The sequence below is a fragment of the Pinus tabuliformis genome, chromosome 6, assembly GCF_031772625.1.
Source record: "Pinus tabuliformis cultivar Carrire ecotype Pingquan chromosome 6, CPIR1, whole genome shotgun sequence".
Lineage (NCBI taxonomy): Eukaryota > Viridiplantae > Streptophyta > Pinopsida > Pinales > Pinaceae > Pinus > Pinus tabuliformis.
This window is the reverse complement of record NC_142292.1, coordinates 1984997438-1985013237: the sequence shown is the minus strand read 5'-3', so window position 1 is coordinate 1985013237 and position 15800 is coordinate 1984997438. Positions and strand designations below refer to the sequence as shown.

The following is a 15800-nucleotide window of genomic DNA, read 5'->3' as shown; positions in this document are numbered from 1 at the left end:
CTTCTTATCAACTCTTCAGAGCCACAATCTGCTAGATGTCAACATAATTAAGGCAAAACCGACTTGGAGAAATAGAAGAACAGGGGAGGAGAGAGTTGCAAAAAGACTGGATCGTTTCCTCATAAACGACTCGCTGGCCTCCCACATTCCCCTCTTCAGACAATGGGTGGGGGAAGGGGGAAACTCGGATCATTTTCCTATATTTCTAGAATTCTCCAAGACCCCTCCCAAACCGGCTTCTCCTTTTAAGTTCAACTCTTCCTGGCTTCAGGAGGAGTCTTATATCCAGCTGTTCAGAAATACTTGGAGACACCCGGGCACTTCCATTCCAGAAAACAAAGGAGCCCATTTCATGGAGAATCTAAAAAGGCTAAAGAAGGAAACCATTGAATGGGCCGCGGAGAGAAGGAGGAAGCAATATGAGGAAATGGCTAGTATCGACGAAGCCCTAAGCGCTTTAGAAGACCCTGAAGCTAATGCATATATAACTCAGGAGTCGAAGGAAAGAATTTTGGAGTTAGAAAAAAGAAGAGCAAAGATCCTTCTTGACAGAGAAGAGGAATGGAGGTTAAAAAGTCGGGCAATTTGGTTGAAAGCCGGGGATGAGAACACAAAATTCTTTCACAATTATGCAAAGGGAAGGAAAAATGCTAATACAATATGGAAACTGAAGGATGCAGAAGGCAGGGAGCACTCCTCTTTCGAGGCAGTCTCAAACCTGGGGAAGAGCCATTTTCAATCTCTCTTTGCCGATCCAGGAGGGATATCAATAGCTGAAATCATTCGTACTGCTCAAGCTTTCCCACGTTTTGTGGAGGAGGAGGAGGCAGAAAACCTATTCAGAGAAGTGACTAAGGAGGAGGTGGAACACGTCATAAAATCAATGCCAAAAGATAAAAGTCCAGGCCCGGACGGCTGGACTATAGATTTGTTTCTCCACTTTTTTGAGCAGATTGGCGATGAATTGACAGATGTGGTGGAGGAGTCAAGGAAGAAAGGAGAAATCTATGGGCCTTTCAATGCAACCTTCATAGCGCTCATCCCGAAAAAGGAGGATCCGGGAACCTTTGAGGACTTCAGACCTATATCTTTATGCAATACTATTTACAAGATCATAGCAAAAGTCATAGCGGTGCGTTTGAAGCCCATTCTTTCTGTTTGTATTTCAAATGAGCAATTTGGGTTCCTGGATGGCCGTCAAATTCATGAGGCCATTGGGGTGGCACAGGAAACCATCCACAGTATTAGACAAGCAAAAAAGAAAGGGGCAGTGCTGAAATTAGATCTATCCAAAGCTTACGACCGAATTAATTGGTCATACCTCAGGCTTCTTTTGACACACCTCGGCTTTAAGGTGGAATTCATAAATTGGATAATGGGGTGTATTTCAAATGTATGTTTTGCTACACTGATAAATGGGGCTGCCTCTCAATTTTTCAAAAGCCAGCGAGGCCTGAGACAAGGATGCCCTCTCTCTCCTCTCTTATTTCTTCTGGCTGCTGAAGGCCTCAGCCGACTAATTTCAAAAGCAAAGAGAGCAGGTTTGATAACAGGTTTGGAAGTAGCTGTAAACCTTTACATTACTCACCTCCTATTTGTTGATGATATCCTGTTATTTACAAATGGAAATAGGAATGAACTAAAAGTGCTCAAAGACATTCTTGACATATTTCTGAAAGCTACAGGGTTGCAAATAAATTCCAGGAAGTCGCAGCTTATTATGGAAGCTTTCTCCAGACAGGAGGAGATCCTGATCACTTCTTATTTGCCCTTTGAAACATGCAGTTTGGATCAGCCCTTCAAGTACCTGGGGTTCTGGCTAAAACCCACTTCATATAGGAAGCAGGATTGGAACTGGCTGGTGGCAAAAATTGAGCAAAGGATATCTCATTGGAGCTTCAAATGGTTATCAAGGGCTGGCAGATTAACTCTGATAAACTCCGTCCTTCAGGCCATCCCGGTATTTTGGGCTGCTCTGACCTGGATCCCAAAAGGTGTTCTTCATAAAATTAAGCAAATTTGTAGCAGATTCCTGTGGTCGGGTGCAAAAGAAGACTCAGTCCTTCCGTGGGTAGCTTGGGACAAGATAGCCAGACCAAAGGACTGGGGGGGATGGGGCATCAAACAACTCGTCGATTTTAGTCAGTCCCTAGCAGCAAAATCAGGATGGAGAATTATTGAAGCAGAAAACCTGTGGACCAGAGTGGTAAAAAGAAAGTATATTGACCCAGTTCCTCTTGATGATTGGATCCGAAGCCCAAATAAAAAAGGAAGAAACTGCTCAGTAGTATGGAAGGCTACTACAGAGGCTTTCTTCATAATAGAACAAGGTCTTGCTTGGCAAGTGGGAAATGGAGAAAGCATTCGGATAGGCAGGGATCCGTGGGTTGGATGCAGTGACCTTTTTGCTCTTCCCCCGGGTCTCCTTGCACATTTAGATTCAAGGGGGATTCACAGTTTAAGCCAGATAGCAAATATGGAGCTGCAGTCCATTTGGGGTCAGGAATGGAAATCTGTAGAGGAGCTCGGTATTGATAACTTTTGGAGAAATGAATGGCAGAGTTTCATCCACGAACTCAAGCGATCTAGTGTCAGAATAAAGGACCGTCCAGATACACTTGTTTGGGCACATGCGGAGACAGGCTTATATTCCCCAAAGGCTGGCTATAACTTCCTGATGAACAGAAAGGGCTGGGATCCCCCTATCTGGTGGGCAAAACCCCTTTTCAAGCTGAAATGCCCCAAAAAAGCCAGACTTTTCCTATGGTGTGCCCTCAAAAGGAAGATACCTACTTGGGATGTCCTGATAGCTCGCTATAAGGAGGGACCGAGCCGATGTGCTTTATGTAAAGTAGCCTCAGAAACCATTAATCATCTATTCGTGGAATGCTCATTCACAATCCAAGTATGGGACGCAACGAAAAGGCTACTTCAGATCAATGCCAGATGGGAAGGGGTTGATCTAAATGCGGCTTGGGAGGGTTGGTGGTCCAATCACCCAGAGAAGAATCTGAGGAATCTTCCTCCTATCCTCTGTTGGGGCATTTGGTTAGCCAGAAACCGCAGCATATTCAATGAAAAAACAATCCCAGCGGAAGCAATAGCTATTCAGAGCTCAGCTATCTTATCCAGCATTCCCGAACCTGAGACCCCTTCAGGCACACTCCAGAGGGCAGAAATTCAGATCAAAGATGGCATTCCCTGGGCTTTTTTCGACGAGGTAGCACAAAATTATATTACTGGGGCAGGAATTATTATTCATCTTAGCGATTCTCACTCTCTAAAAGCCTCAGTGGGGTTAGGGACGGGCACAAACAATTTTGCCGAACTATCAGCCTTAAAACTGCTCCTCTGTTGGCTTATCCATAGACAAGTCCTCACAGTTCAGATTTTTGGAGATTCATCTAATGTTGTGAATTGGGTCAATGGGAAATTTAGATGCAGAAATTATTTATTGATGCCTCTGCTTGAAGAAATACAAAATCTAAAATCTTCTTTCTCTGTTTTCTCTCTTGCTCACATATACAGGGACAGGAATGTTGAAGCAGACGAATATTCTAAGACAGGTTTACAACAGGCTATGGGTACGTGGAGGATAAAGGAACAGGTTCAGGACCAGATCCGTGAGACGGATTTGGCCCCATATACTTAATGTTTTTTGCTGCAAGCTGGGAAGGCGCCAGAAACAATTGTCCTAAATATGTTTTTTGGCGGTTCTGATATATGATCTTTAAAAACTTTATTATTTAAACAGCTCCTGTATTGGAGTAACTCGGATAAAACTCTATGATTTTCATACTGTTTATGTCGTGGGTCGTTTTCCTTTATGGAGGCCCGGTGGGACTGTGACAGCCTCTGATATTTTTTGGGGCGGCTGCGTTACAGGCCGAGTTTATTTATCGAACTTGGTGTATTTTGTATCTTTTGGATATTTCAGTCATCCTAGATGACAGCTTGGGTGAGGACTCTCTACCTCCCCGGTTTCAGGCAGTTTTTTCCAAACTGCTGGATGTTAACTCATCGTTTTGTAGCTCTTTTATTTTTATAATAGAAAAGCTCGGTTTTTTTCCTTGGAAAAAATATTAAATCGTAGGAACATAAACCCTCATATTAATGAACCCAAAGAATTAATACTATAAACCCAAAGAATTAAAAGTTAAGGAATTGATATTAACCCCTAAGATTAATATTATAAACCATAGGCTTAATTTTAAAACTTGTGAATATAAACCCTATGATTAATATTAGAAACCTTAAGATCAATTTTATAAAACCAAGATATATTATAAGTTTAATATATGAAACTCAAGGATTATAAACCCTAATATTAGTATTATAAATCTAAGGGATTAATATTATAAACCAAAGGGATTAAACCCTTGGATTTATAATATTAATCCAATAAGATAGATGTCTTTTGCTAATATTTAATATTATAAATAATGAATATTATAAATATTGAATATTATAAATATTGAATATTAAAATATTAAATATTTACAATATCAAGTATTAAATATATATTTTTTAATTATGAATATTATTAATAATGTGTTATTAACATTAATCTTTAAATTCCGAGATGCGGGTGTTTAAGAGCATTGGTACTACGCAACAAATTTGGGTTGGCAAGTGGCGCGGCCACCTGGCCACCCACGCTTCCACCCAAATGATCACCGCTGACATTAATGGCATTTTAATGCACTGCGTGGGCCGAGGAAACCTCAATCTAGTTCTTAAGATGGCTTATTCAGACCGCCTTCCCCTTGTTCTGCCTCCTCTGAATTGCAATTGTCTCCCTGCTGCTGCAGAGCCGAGCTCGCGCATGACAACGAGGAGACTTTGCCAAATTTTGTGTTGCATTGAGATGGTAGATGGTGCCCATTTCTCACAGAGTCTTTTGTGCTGCCTTCAAACTAATTCTTTGGCCTTGAACCTTGGTTTAGATCCATGGATTATACACCCCCTGCTCCCATTGGTCATTCAATCCCAGGCACTGCTCCTCCTCGCCTTCGTCTACCCAATTTGGACCAGGTGAACATGCCTTGTCTGCATCATAGGATGCGCTGCAGGAGGGGTAGTAGCAGAGGAAGAACAATTTCCCCCCCCCTCCCTGTCCCTCTTTGACTCGACCCCTTCTGACTCTTCCTCCCCCTCGACGGCTCATTTCACGGGACATTATCTAGCCACCCACAGCAGTCAGAGGCGAGCTCAGACTGCAGGTTCTCAGCGTGTTGAAGATGCTCCACAGCCTCCTGCTGCCTTTGTCTCATCTCAGCAACCTAGTCATTCAGCCCAATTCCAATTTCGCTGCACGCTGGAATGACCATGCATAATTGCGACCATTTCGGTAGCATTTAGAGAGGAGTCTCAAAGCTCTGAAGTTCCAGCTCGCAATATTCAGGAGTGGGCCAACACCAGCAAAAGAAAAGCCCCTCACATCAGCTCAGGGGCACACAGAAGCCATGAAGAAGCTCAAGACCACACAGACGCAGCTCAGGGATGCAATAATCTAGGCATGGAAACAACTCCGAGAGATCAACAGGACGCGAAAGATGACATGGAGGCGTACGGGTGTCTGATAATAGAAGAACCTCCTCCGACTAATGACACCCAGCCGATCAAAGTCTTTTTCAGGTTTTGGATTCCTCGCTCCCAACCTTAGAAGTATATTCTATTGTCTCTTTTATGTAAATGTTGTTAATTTTGATGTTTGCTCAAAAAACTATTCCACTCTGGCATTACACGCTATTACCCCTGTGTGGGCAGCAAATAATTCTAGTTTTGGACTGGTTTCCCCGGTGTGGGTAGTCTCTTTCAGTTATTTGTTGTTAAACATGGCATATTTTGAGGCTTGATCTGCAGAGGCTGGTGCCTCCTTGTACCATTTTTGTTACATTAATAGAATTAGTCAAATTTAGAAAAAAAAAACATTAATCTTTAAATGTTATTAATAATATTAATCTTTAAATGTTATTAATAATTTAATATTGTTATTGTGTTAATAAAACTAAATATTAATAATTTTTTGAAATGATTATGATTAATAATGTTATTAACAAATTTTTAAACATTATTAATATTCTATTAATGATTTCATTATTAATAATATTATTAATAATATGGTTTATAATATTAATTTAAATGTTATTGCTATTATTAATGATAATTTTTATTTATATTTTTTGAAGAAATAATATTTATTTATGATTATATGTATTATAAATATTTAATAAATTATTTATAAATTAATTTCAAAATTTCCAATAAATTATTTATAAAAGTGAAAATTCAAATTGATGAATTAATTAATTATTTTAAATATAAATTCATCTATGCCCTATCTTTATGTTATATTAAATTTATATTTTATTAATTTTATATTGGAGAAAATGGTTTCTATTGTTTTGCAATATCTTAATATGTGGGTTATACAGTTCCATTCAAATTGCTTTATTTGACATATTTTCATTACAACTATTAATGGCTAAGATATGCCTATAACTTATAATTTTGTGTGCTAATAATTATTATTATTTTATAACGTTAATTAAAAAGTCAATTCAAATGAATTAATTATTTATTTATTTTAAATATAAATTAACTTATGCTTTATTAATTTTATATTGTCTTCATATTATGATTTATTAATTTTATAATATCTTTATGTTATATTAATTTTCTACTATAAAATTGTTACCATTTTTCGTAAATGTAATATCCAAGTTTTATAGCTATATCTAATCATTTGACATTTTTGTTCCACCATTGATGCTAATTACCAAGTACAATGCAATGCTAATTTTAAATAACAAAGACCATTATTTTTTACCAAGGCTAAGTTTATGTCCAATCATTTGACATATTTTCTTTACAATCATTAATGGCAGCTTAATTATGTTCAAATTCGTGGTGCAGGTCAAATTCACATTTAGCGAGAAGCAACATTGTTTATCAACATTGTTTGATTATGTTCAGTAGTCTTTGGCTTTATATTTATTTATTAATTCTACTTTGGCTTTTCAAAGATAATAAAAGCATAAAGAAAAGGTGCTTTATTTTCTCACATAACAATACAATATATTAAATTCTATAGTTAGTTGATTATCACCCATTGTGGAAGAACCAATAATTTTGTAAACTATTGTGGACAAATGGTTTTTGGTTATTGGATAGCTGAATGCAAAGGGTGTCTGTGATTGTAATGTTGTTTCTTTTACAAAATAAAATTAGTCTTTTTTTCTAGAAAAAAAAATATAGATCTATGATAATTGTAAAGAAAATTTTAATATGGTTCAAGTATATGTATTTTGGATGAGATGAATGACAAATAAACAGGGCATGTGATTGTAATGTTGTTTCTTTTACAAAATAAAATTAGTCTTTTTTTCTAGAAAAAAAAATATAGATATATGATAATTGTAAAGAAAATTTTAATAGGGTTCAAGTATATATATTTTGGATGAGATGAATGACAAATAAACAGGGCATCCTGTTATACATTATTCATATTCAAAACATTATTCATATTCAAAATAAATTTGGTTAGAAGCAACAAAAATGTTAAAAATAAAGGGATATTGGTTGGGACATAGTGTTTATGAATTATGATTGCCTACACTAGAGTGTGACCGGTGTGAGTCATTTGAGTTATTAGAATTAAATGTTATTTTAGTTTGTTGACAGTTCCAAATGTGAGATGGTCAGTTATGACTTATTCTTATATGCTTATGGGAGATTTTGGAAGCTAAAGGTTCAAAAGAACCTAGAGTTCTTAAAAGCCTATAAATAAATACTTTAAATTTTTAATAAATATTTTAAAGTTTTGGGATGCTTTGACATGGAAACCAAGGTTTTCAAAACGACATGTAATTGGAGATATAAATTATTTGTCGAATAATAAGTAGATAAAAGGTTCATTCGAGCTCTGGTGGGGATGGGCTGGTGTTACAATGGGGATCCTTCCGTATGACAGGCTAGAAGCTGCCAGAAGCGACAGTGGAAAGGAAAAGCAAAGGGAAAGGCAGGGTGTAAATTTTGATCACGATTAGGCTCTACCCAGCAATCATCTGTATGGACACAAAACAAAACCAAATAATCCAGATCAAGACTTCAGTGATGTAATTCCCCAAATTATGAAATGAGAGTCAATTTGGGTATTGTTGTCTCACCTATATTTACATAGGTATACCCCAACTTAGAGAGACCATTTGATACCAAAGCATCAACTATAAATATATACAACATTCTATTAGATTTTGGTCAGTAAACACCTACAGTTCTCCAAAAAAATAATCGGTAGTTGGAAAAGGATTCAAGAAAAGAAAAAACTGCAATACTTGTTTCTCGTATAATTGTAGCAGTAGTGATTCTAGTTATTCCACCTGATCACATAAAAATTTCTTGAACATCATTTATGAACTAAAATCGAAAGCAACTCATAAACTTACATACTAAAATCTCCAATCACTTATATAAATGCACCATCTGCCACAGCAAGGGAACCCATCCGGTCCCAACCAGAGCAGAGGCAAGTTCGGGGGCAGAGGCGGCTAGGGCAGCCACCTCGCCCCCACAAAGAGAAAAAACAGATGACCCGCTCCCACTCCGCTGTTTTGTTCAAAAAAACCAGAGACCAAATCCAATGCTTGAAACGCCAATCAGAACGGCACGAAAGGTATGCAGAGAATCTGGAAACTCAGAACCGAAGCCGAGTAAAAGGATGCAGGTCAGCACGAAAGGGGCCGAAAGATGTAGCGCCCCTCAGGCTATGCAAGAAAACAATAGTCAATCAAAACCACAGCTGCAAACTTCTAACCCTGATCAGTCCTCCGGCTGCTTGACAATGTCGACGAGGCACCAACAATGGCGACCAAAGAGGGGCCGACAGAACCAGGGGCGGCCCTGCCGCCACAACCCACCGGCGGCAGCAAGAGCAAGAGAAACCCTAACTCCGCGGGCTCTTCCTTCACAAAAACCTCGCTCTACGCCTGAAAGGGCAAAATGTGAGCAAGCACCTGAAAATGGTCAAAGACATAGAATACCAAATTCTCAAGTTATTCCCCAGGCAACCCCGTTCTTGTGGCTAAAACTAGCTTTCACAGAAGACGGCCTGACACCCAGGGTTTACCCTCCACATTAGATCAGAAATTTTCCTGTAGGGTTTTCGGATTCAGCGGGGAAGTCGTCTGCGTATGGATTCGAGCAACCTGTGAGGACCCTGTGTTTGAAACCGCCAGCAGCGAGAGTTAGCGAAGTTGTTGAATTTGCAGAGCTCGTCACCGCGGAGTCCGACGCAAATGAAACCGCTGAAGCGAAGGGTATAATGTTATTATAATATAGTGAATAATAATTTATATACATATATCATTCACTAATGAATTCCAGGTCTTGCGAATGAAAGAATGCTGGGCGTGAGGTTAAAGTTCGAAACAGAACTTCGGAAAATAAATCACAATCACTGATCATCTATTATTGGCACAATCACTGATTTATATAAACTAGCATGATTTCGAGAAAGGGGTTTAAATGATGTTAAAATTACACGAATCACACCGCTTAGCATGCATACATACCCACTCCATTCTTTTCAATTCTGCCCATTTCGTGTCGATAATGCATCATTTTCCCGCACCTTTGCCTCACCCATCTGTACAGAGAATAAATTAATTTTGCCGAAGAAAAAAACCAAAACAATAGCATTTTGTGTTATGAATAAAAACTTACACATTTACCCGTGTCTATAACGTTCTTTCTTCAAAGGGCCATGGCCCGATGGTGTTAATAAGAAAAACATGTAACCAGCAAAAACTTTCACACGTTCAGAATTCAAAACGCGCCAGCGTTGTGTGGATAGGGTAATGGAATTTAGGATTAGGGTTTTGATGGAGGATGGAATTTATGTTTGGGGTTTTGATGGAAGAGGTTACACTTTGCGTGTGAATCACGCTGCACACCACGAGCCGCTTTGCATGCCGACAGCAACACACTTTGTTTGCTTGCACGTACATTCTGCAGGTTTAAGTATAATGATCCATTCACAGCTGCAGGTTTGACCGCGGAATCGGCCACTGATAACCAACCGTTGCCACGGTTTTGCCACAAGTAGGGGTTTAATTACACTACGAGTCTTATAAGTTTGACATGGCCTGACATAACGCTGGGCTACTTTTATAGTATAGAAACTATACAAGTTTTTCCTTCTCTGATAGATGGAAAGGGCACTGGAATTTGGGGTTGGGGTTTTGATGGAAGAGGTTACACATTTATCACGGCAGTTTGCGTGTGAATCACGCTGGACACCACGAGCCCCTTTGCATGCGAACAGCAACACACTTTGTTTGCTTGCACGTACATTGTGCAGATTCAGGTATAATAGCTGTGAATATTAAAAGCCGTCTATAAAAAATGGGGCCTGCTGCAGGTTTGACCGCTGAACCGGCTACTGATAACTAACGGTTTCCACGGTTTTGCCACCAGTAGGGGTTTAATTACACCGCGAGTCTTAGAAGTTTTATATGGCCTGACATAACGCTGGGCTGCTTTTATCGTATAGAAACCATAACACTGCTCGGCGTTTGTAGTTCTATGCATTACCGATGTTTAATGAATGTGATGAGTTTCGCGTCCCTTTCACACGGACTGATATGCATGCCGACATTGTACTGCCATTTATTTGTATATTCCGGCACACATTTCTCTTTCAGGGCCGCGCTTTATTTTTGGTTGGGGGTAATGATTTAGTGTCCTCTCTCAAACATATCTGAGCTTTCGCAACACTACAACAGAGAAGGTGGAGTAAAAACCGAAAATAATAGTAATTTACATCAATCGAAACATGGGTGCCAAAATGTCAGATATTAATAAATCGTCAAAAGATGATGATAATTACTATTAGTAATATAGGGTTTAAAAAATAAGTTCTCTTAGATAAGTTTAATTATTGAACTAATTATTTAACTTCTAAAAAGTATGAACTAGTTTGTATATTTGAGCAAAGGGTACGTAGGGTTATATAGTAATTACAAGGGTTTAATTTAAATATAATTAAATTAGAATGAAAATAAAAAATATAATGACATACAACTTTGTATTAATAAAATTATAATTAAAATAGCAAAATAATTAGTGAAATTTTTTGTCATCATGATGAAAAGCAGTTAATAATAACTTGAACTATATAGGTATTATTAAGATGACCTACATAGATGTGAATTTGAGGGTTTAGATTAAATCTAGAAAGTGGAAATAAATAACAATATGCCATGGCTTGATTTTTTTTTTGGTCAATGCCTAAATGTAAGATACATTTAGCATATAATCTTAAAATTGTATAACATTTTTTTATTTACAAAACAATAAATAGAAATTAAAATGATTAGTAATAATAATAAAAAGTTAAAATATAAAAGTTTTAAGTAAAAATATTTTTGTTTAGAAATATTGTATATATAAAAGCAGTTGTCTAAACGCGACTTTTTGAAAGTCTTTCCGGCCGGTTTTTCCGGTCGAAATCCGGCAAGAATTTATTGGAATTGTAATTTTGATAGCTAGTTTCTGCACAATGAAAAAGTCCAGGGGTTTTTCAGGTGCTGAATCCAAATATGCAGTTAAAAAACCATTTTAACTGCAACAAATCAAAATTTAACCTCAATTTCTTCCGCCGGATTCCATCACCGGAATCTCCAAAAAGTCGCATTATAGACAACTCCTATATAAAATGCTCTTTAATTCAAGTATAGATAAATTAAACATTTAACATTGCTAACTTTTTTTATTTACAAGACAATAAACAGAATTTAAAATGAGTAGTAATGATAATAAAAAGTTAAAATATAAAAGTTTTAAATAAAAATGTTTTATTTGGAAATATTGTAGATATAAAATGCCGCTTAATTTAAATATAGCTAAATTAAACATTTAACATTGTAATTTGATAAGTGAATGATAGAGTTTTGAACATTAATTAGATAAATATAAAATAAAATATATATGTTTAAATTTAATTTAAAAATAATAATTTAAATTATTAACTTTGAAAAAATAAACAAATATTAAAAAATTATCATAAAATACTTTAATCATAATATATGTAATATATCTTCACTAAAATACTATCATTAATCTAGCAAAATCTACTCATAAGTTGAACAAATTCGTATAAATATAAAACATGTTTAATTTCACCATTAAAAATATTAAATTGTCTTAAACTCGTAAATAACAATATGTTATATCTTATCGAAAAAATATTATAAAATTAAAATATTAATATTAATAAACATAATCATTTATTATAAAATTGTCATAACTCGAACAAATTCGTATGAAAATGAGACACTCTTAATTTCAACATTAAAAATAATAAATTATCTTAAACTCATAAATAACAATATATTATAGCTTATCAAAAAATATTATAAAATTAAACTTTTAATATATATATATATATATATATTTTTTTTTAACAGGAACGGTTAGACTAATATATTACTTCTTGGCTGAAATGCCTCAATTCAGGTTACAAAAAGGGAGGAAGGGCTCAGATTTCGCCTCATCCAGGGACCGTATAACTATCCTCCTAATGATCCTGCAAATTTTGCATTCTATATTTCTTGTAGAATTCTCTATCTTTCCTAGTTTATAGATGCAAACAAACTGCTTTAATAGAAGACAGTAAAACATTTTACCGGACAGCTAGGGGATGGGATCCCAGCCTTCTTCTCCATCTCTTATATAATTTCCGAGAGGAAGGAGAACCGCTTTATTGGCTTCGACATCTGCTTCTTTGTTGTTATCCCTCTTTATGTGAAGAAATTCCGAATTCTGGAAGGAATAAGTCAGGGAGTTAATTCTGCTCAGCAATCTAGATAGTCTTAAATCTGAGGGAGAGGAGTTGTCAACAATGGCCTTTATAATAGTCTGAGAGTCCCCAAAAACAACTGCATCTTTGATTCCCAAGGTCTTGAGCACCTTCAGTCCCTGAAGGAGAGCTAGTGCTTCAGCTTGAATACTGGTATTAATGCCCACTCCCCAAGCATATCTAGCTTATGTTCTACCCTCTGCACTTTTGATAACACCACCAGCTCCAGATTTGCCTAGATTGCCTTTAGCTGCACCGTCAAAAAAGAGAGCTTTCGTGGCCTTTTTGATGCAAAATTCAGCAAATTCTGTGTCTTTAAGGCGGATTTGCCAACGTTTTAGGGGGGGAGAGGGGGCCTTTACTTTATCTGAAAATTGGAGATCCAGGGAGGCTCCCCAAACTATTTCTTGATCAGTGAGATTCGTCATGTCAATCTGGCCTCCCATGCAATCTTTGAGGTGGCTTTTAATTTTGACCCAGGTTATCTTAGAAGCGCTCTTCTTATCCTTAAAAATTCTTTGGTTTCTTTCTAGCCAGATATGCCACCAGATTAATTTGGTCACGGCGAGCCATGCATCTTTGATTTGGGGGTTCTGAGCAGTGCCACCAGGGTACATTCACTTCCAATTAGAGAACAGTTCTGAGCAGTGATTAAGAGGGGCGAAGTTCATGCTCCATGGGCCTAAAGCCTCCTTCCACAGTTCTGCAGCAAATTTACAGGATAGCATCATGTGGGAGCCATTTTCCTCTTGTTCCTCACACAGTGAGCAGCGGGATGGCCCTAAATATCCTCTTTTCTAGAGCCTATATTCTGTCAAAATTCCGTGGTGACATAATAGCCAACGGAAGGAGTCGATTTTGGGCAGTGTTGTTGTTGACCAGATCCCCTGCCAGGGCCTCGGATCAGGCGGTACATTAGGATAGCGGGAGAGCTGGATATATCCCTGCGAGAGAGTGTATTTACTAGGGATCGGGCCCCAACCTCGGCTGTCTGCTTTCCTTCTGTTCATTGGGGATTTGCCTTTCAGGTGGGAGAGAAAAACACCATAGTCATTGATAAGGTTCGGCGGCACCTCTAATTGTTTCCATCGTTGCCATTCATCGTTTTCCCAGTGGGATAAATCCCACAACGTTTTGATACCTATAATGTCCATCCAATCTTTCAGAGAGGCTAAAGATCGGTCTTCAGCTAGCGGCTCACTGCCCATGATACTGTCGTCCCAAATTTGAATGCACTATCCATTACCTGGAATCCATTGCGCATATTGCTTGATCATGGTTGAGGTTTTTTCGCACAGTTTTTGTATCATCGAACCTGCAATTGTCTTTGGATTGTTCAAGCAGCGTGTTCTCTGCCCACCCTAATATTTTTTCCACAGTGCAAGCTGTGCCCAACCCGGTTTTGGAGAGATGATCCTCCATACCAATTTTGCACCCATGGCTATATTTTGATTGCTGAGATTTTTAAAATTTAAACCGCCTTCCATTCTGGGTAGAGAAATCGTGTTCCAGCTTATTAAGGGGAATCTCTTCTCGTTAGCTTTGCCACCTTTCCAGAAAAAGTTTTTTATGTAAGCCTCCATCTTCCTCATTATGCCAATGGGAGCCATCATCACTGTTGCCTGAAAAATGGGTAGACTATTCAAAATTGATTTTATTAGCACTATCTTACCTGCTAGATTGAGCCAATTATATCCCCAGGATTAGATTTTAGATTTGAATTTTTCCAACAGAGGCAGCCATTCTCTGCTAATAGCCCTTTTTTGAAAGACAGGGAGCCCCAGGTACTTGGATAATGTCCAAGAAGAGGTGGCTGCGAAGCCAAAACAATTAGAAATGGCTTGGAGCGTTATGACAGAGGTATTCCAATAGAAGACATGGCATTTGCCTTTGTTGAGCTTGCTTCCTGAGTCTGCACAATAGGCGTCCACTACTTCTTTAAATCGATTAGCCAAGACCAAAGAGGTAGCACCCAGCAACAGAGAGTCATCTGTGAACAGCGCATGATTTATGCTTTTAACTCCTCTTGCGATGTTTATTCCCATAATTTCTTGCTCTGACTGTTTTCTATTCAAGAGGAAGCTTAGAGCCGAGGCTTGGAGGACAAAGAGCAAAGGGGAGAGAGGGCACCCTTGCCTCAGCCCTCTTGAGGCTTTGAAAAAATCTGTGGCTCTCCCGTTCACCAGAGGGGCAATCCATGGCACACTGATGCAAGCCTTGATCCATTTGATAAAGTTATGCCCAAACCTGAATTTGTGTAGGACATCCAGTAAGAATCTATGCCTCACCTTGTCAAAGGCACTTTCAAGATCGAGTTTGACGACCATTCCTTTCTCTTTCCAGGCCAAGCTTGAATGAATCACCTCTTGAACTAGGTTGTAGTTGTCCACAATCTGTCGTCCCTGAATGAAGCCCCCGTGATTCTCTGGAATAATGTCAGGGATAATTGTTTTCAATCTGTTCGCAATCACTTTTGTTATCAGTTTATAGCCTATTTGCAAAGGGATATAGGACGAAATCTAGAGAAGGAGTTGGCTTCTCTTTCCTTGGGTATAAGGGCCAGGAAAGCCGAGTTAGTGCTTCCCCCAATTTTCTAACAGGTTAGGGATTTTCGGACCATTCTGCATAAATATTTTTCGACTATCTGCCAACAGTTCTGCAAGAATCTGGTAGTGAAGCCATTTGGGCTCGGGGCTTTGTCTGGCTCCCTAGAGAAGAGGGCGGATTTGATTCCATTATTTGTGACTTCTTCTTCCAAGAACCGATTCTTTTTTATAGATATCAGCATGGGAACCTCATTTACAATCGATGGAATTTGACCTTGCCCCTATATTTCGCTATATAGATTTTTGAAATGGAGGAAGGCCACATTTTTTATGCTTTGAATGTCTCTATGGCTGATGTTCTCTTCCTTGATTTCGGTAATGGAATTGAAATT

The 15800-nt window shown here is 38.0% G+C and overlaps 1 protein-coding gene and 1 long non-coding RNA gene across 2 annotated transcripts; both read right to left on the bottom strand.

The window, feature by feature from the left end:
- Positions 1-8434: 8434 nt before the first annotated feature.
- Positions 8435-10063, bottom strand: LOC149267174 (uncharacterized). Its single transcript, XR_016253058.1, has 3 exons — positions 9727-10063; positions 9576-9649; positions 8435-9308 (listed from the first exon to the last, which is right to left on the bottom strand). It is a non-coding gene; the product is annotated as an uncharacterized LOC149267174 (long non-coding RNA).
- Positions 10064-12696: 2633 nt separating this feature from the next.
- LOC149267173 (uncharacterized) lies at positions 12697-13308 on the bottom strand. Its single transcript, XM_089410384.1, has 2 exons — positions 13078-13308; positions 12697-12981 (listed from the first exon to the last, which is right to left on the bottom strand). Exons 1-2 carry the CDS (start codon positions 13306-13308, stop codon positions 12697-12699), a joined length of 516 nt encoding a protein of 171 aa, XP_089266510.1.
- Positions 13309-15800: the final 2492 nt, after the last annotated feature.

Coding starts and splice junctions, on each gene's coding strand:
- LOC149267173 (XM_089410384.1), bottom strand. CDS start 13,308: ATGGGAGGCCAGATTGACATGACGAATCTCACTGATCAAGAAATAGTT. Junction 12,982..13,077: donor GCAAATCTGGAGCTGGTGGT/GTTATCAAAAGT, acceptor GCTCTCCTTCAG/GGACTGAAGGTGCTCAAGAC.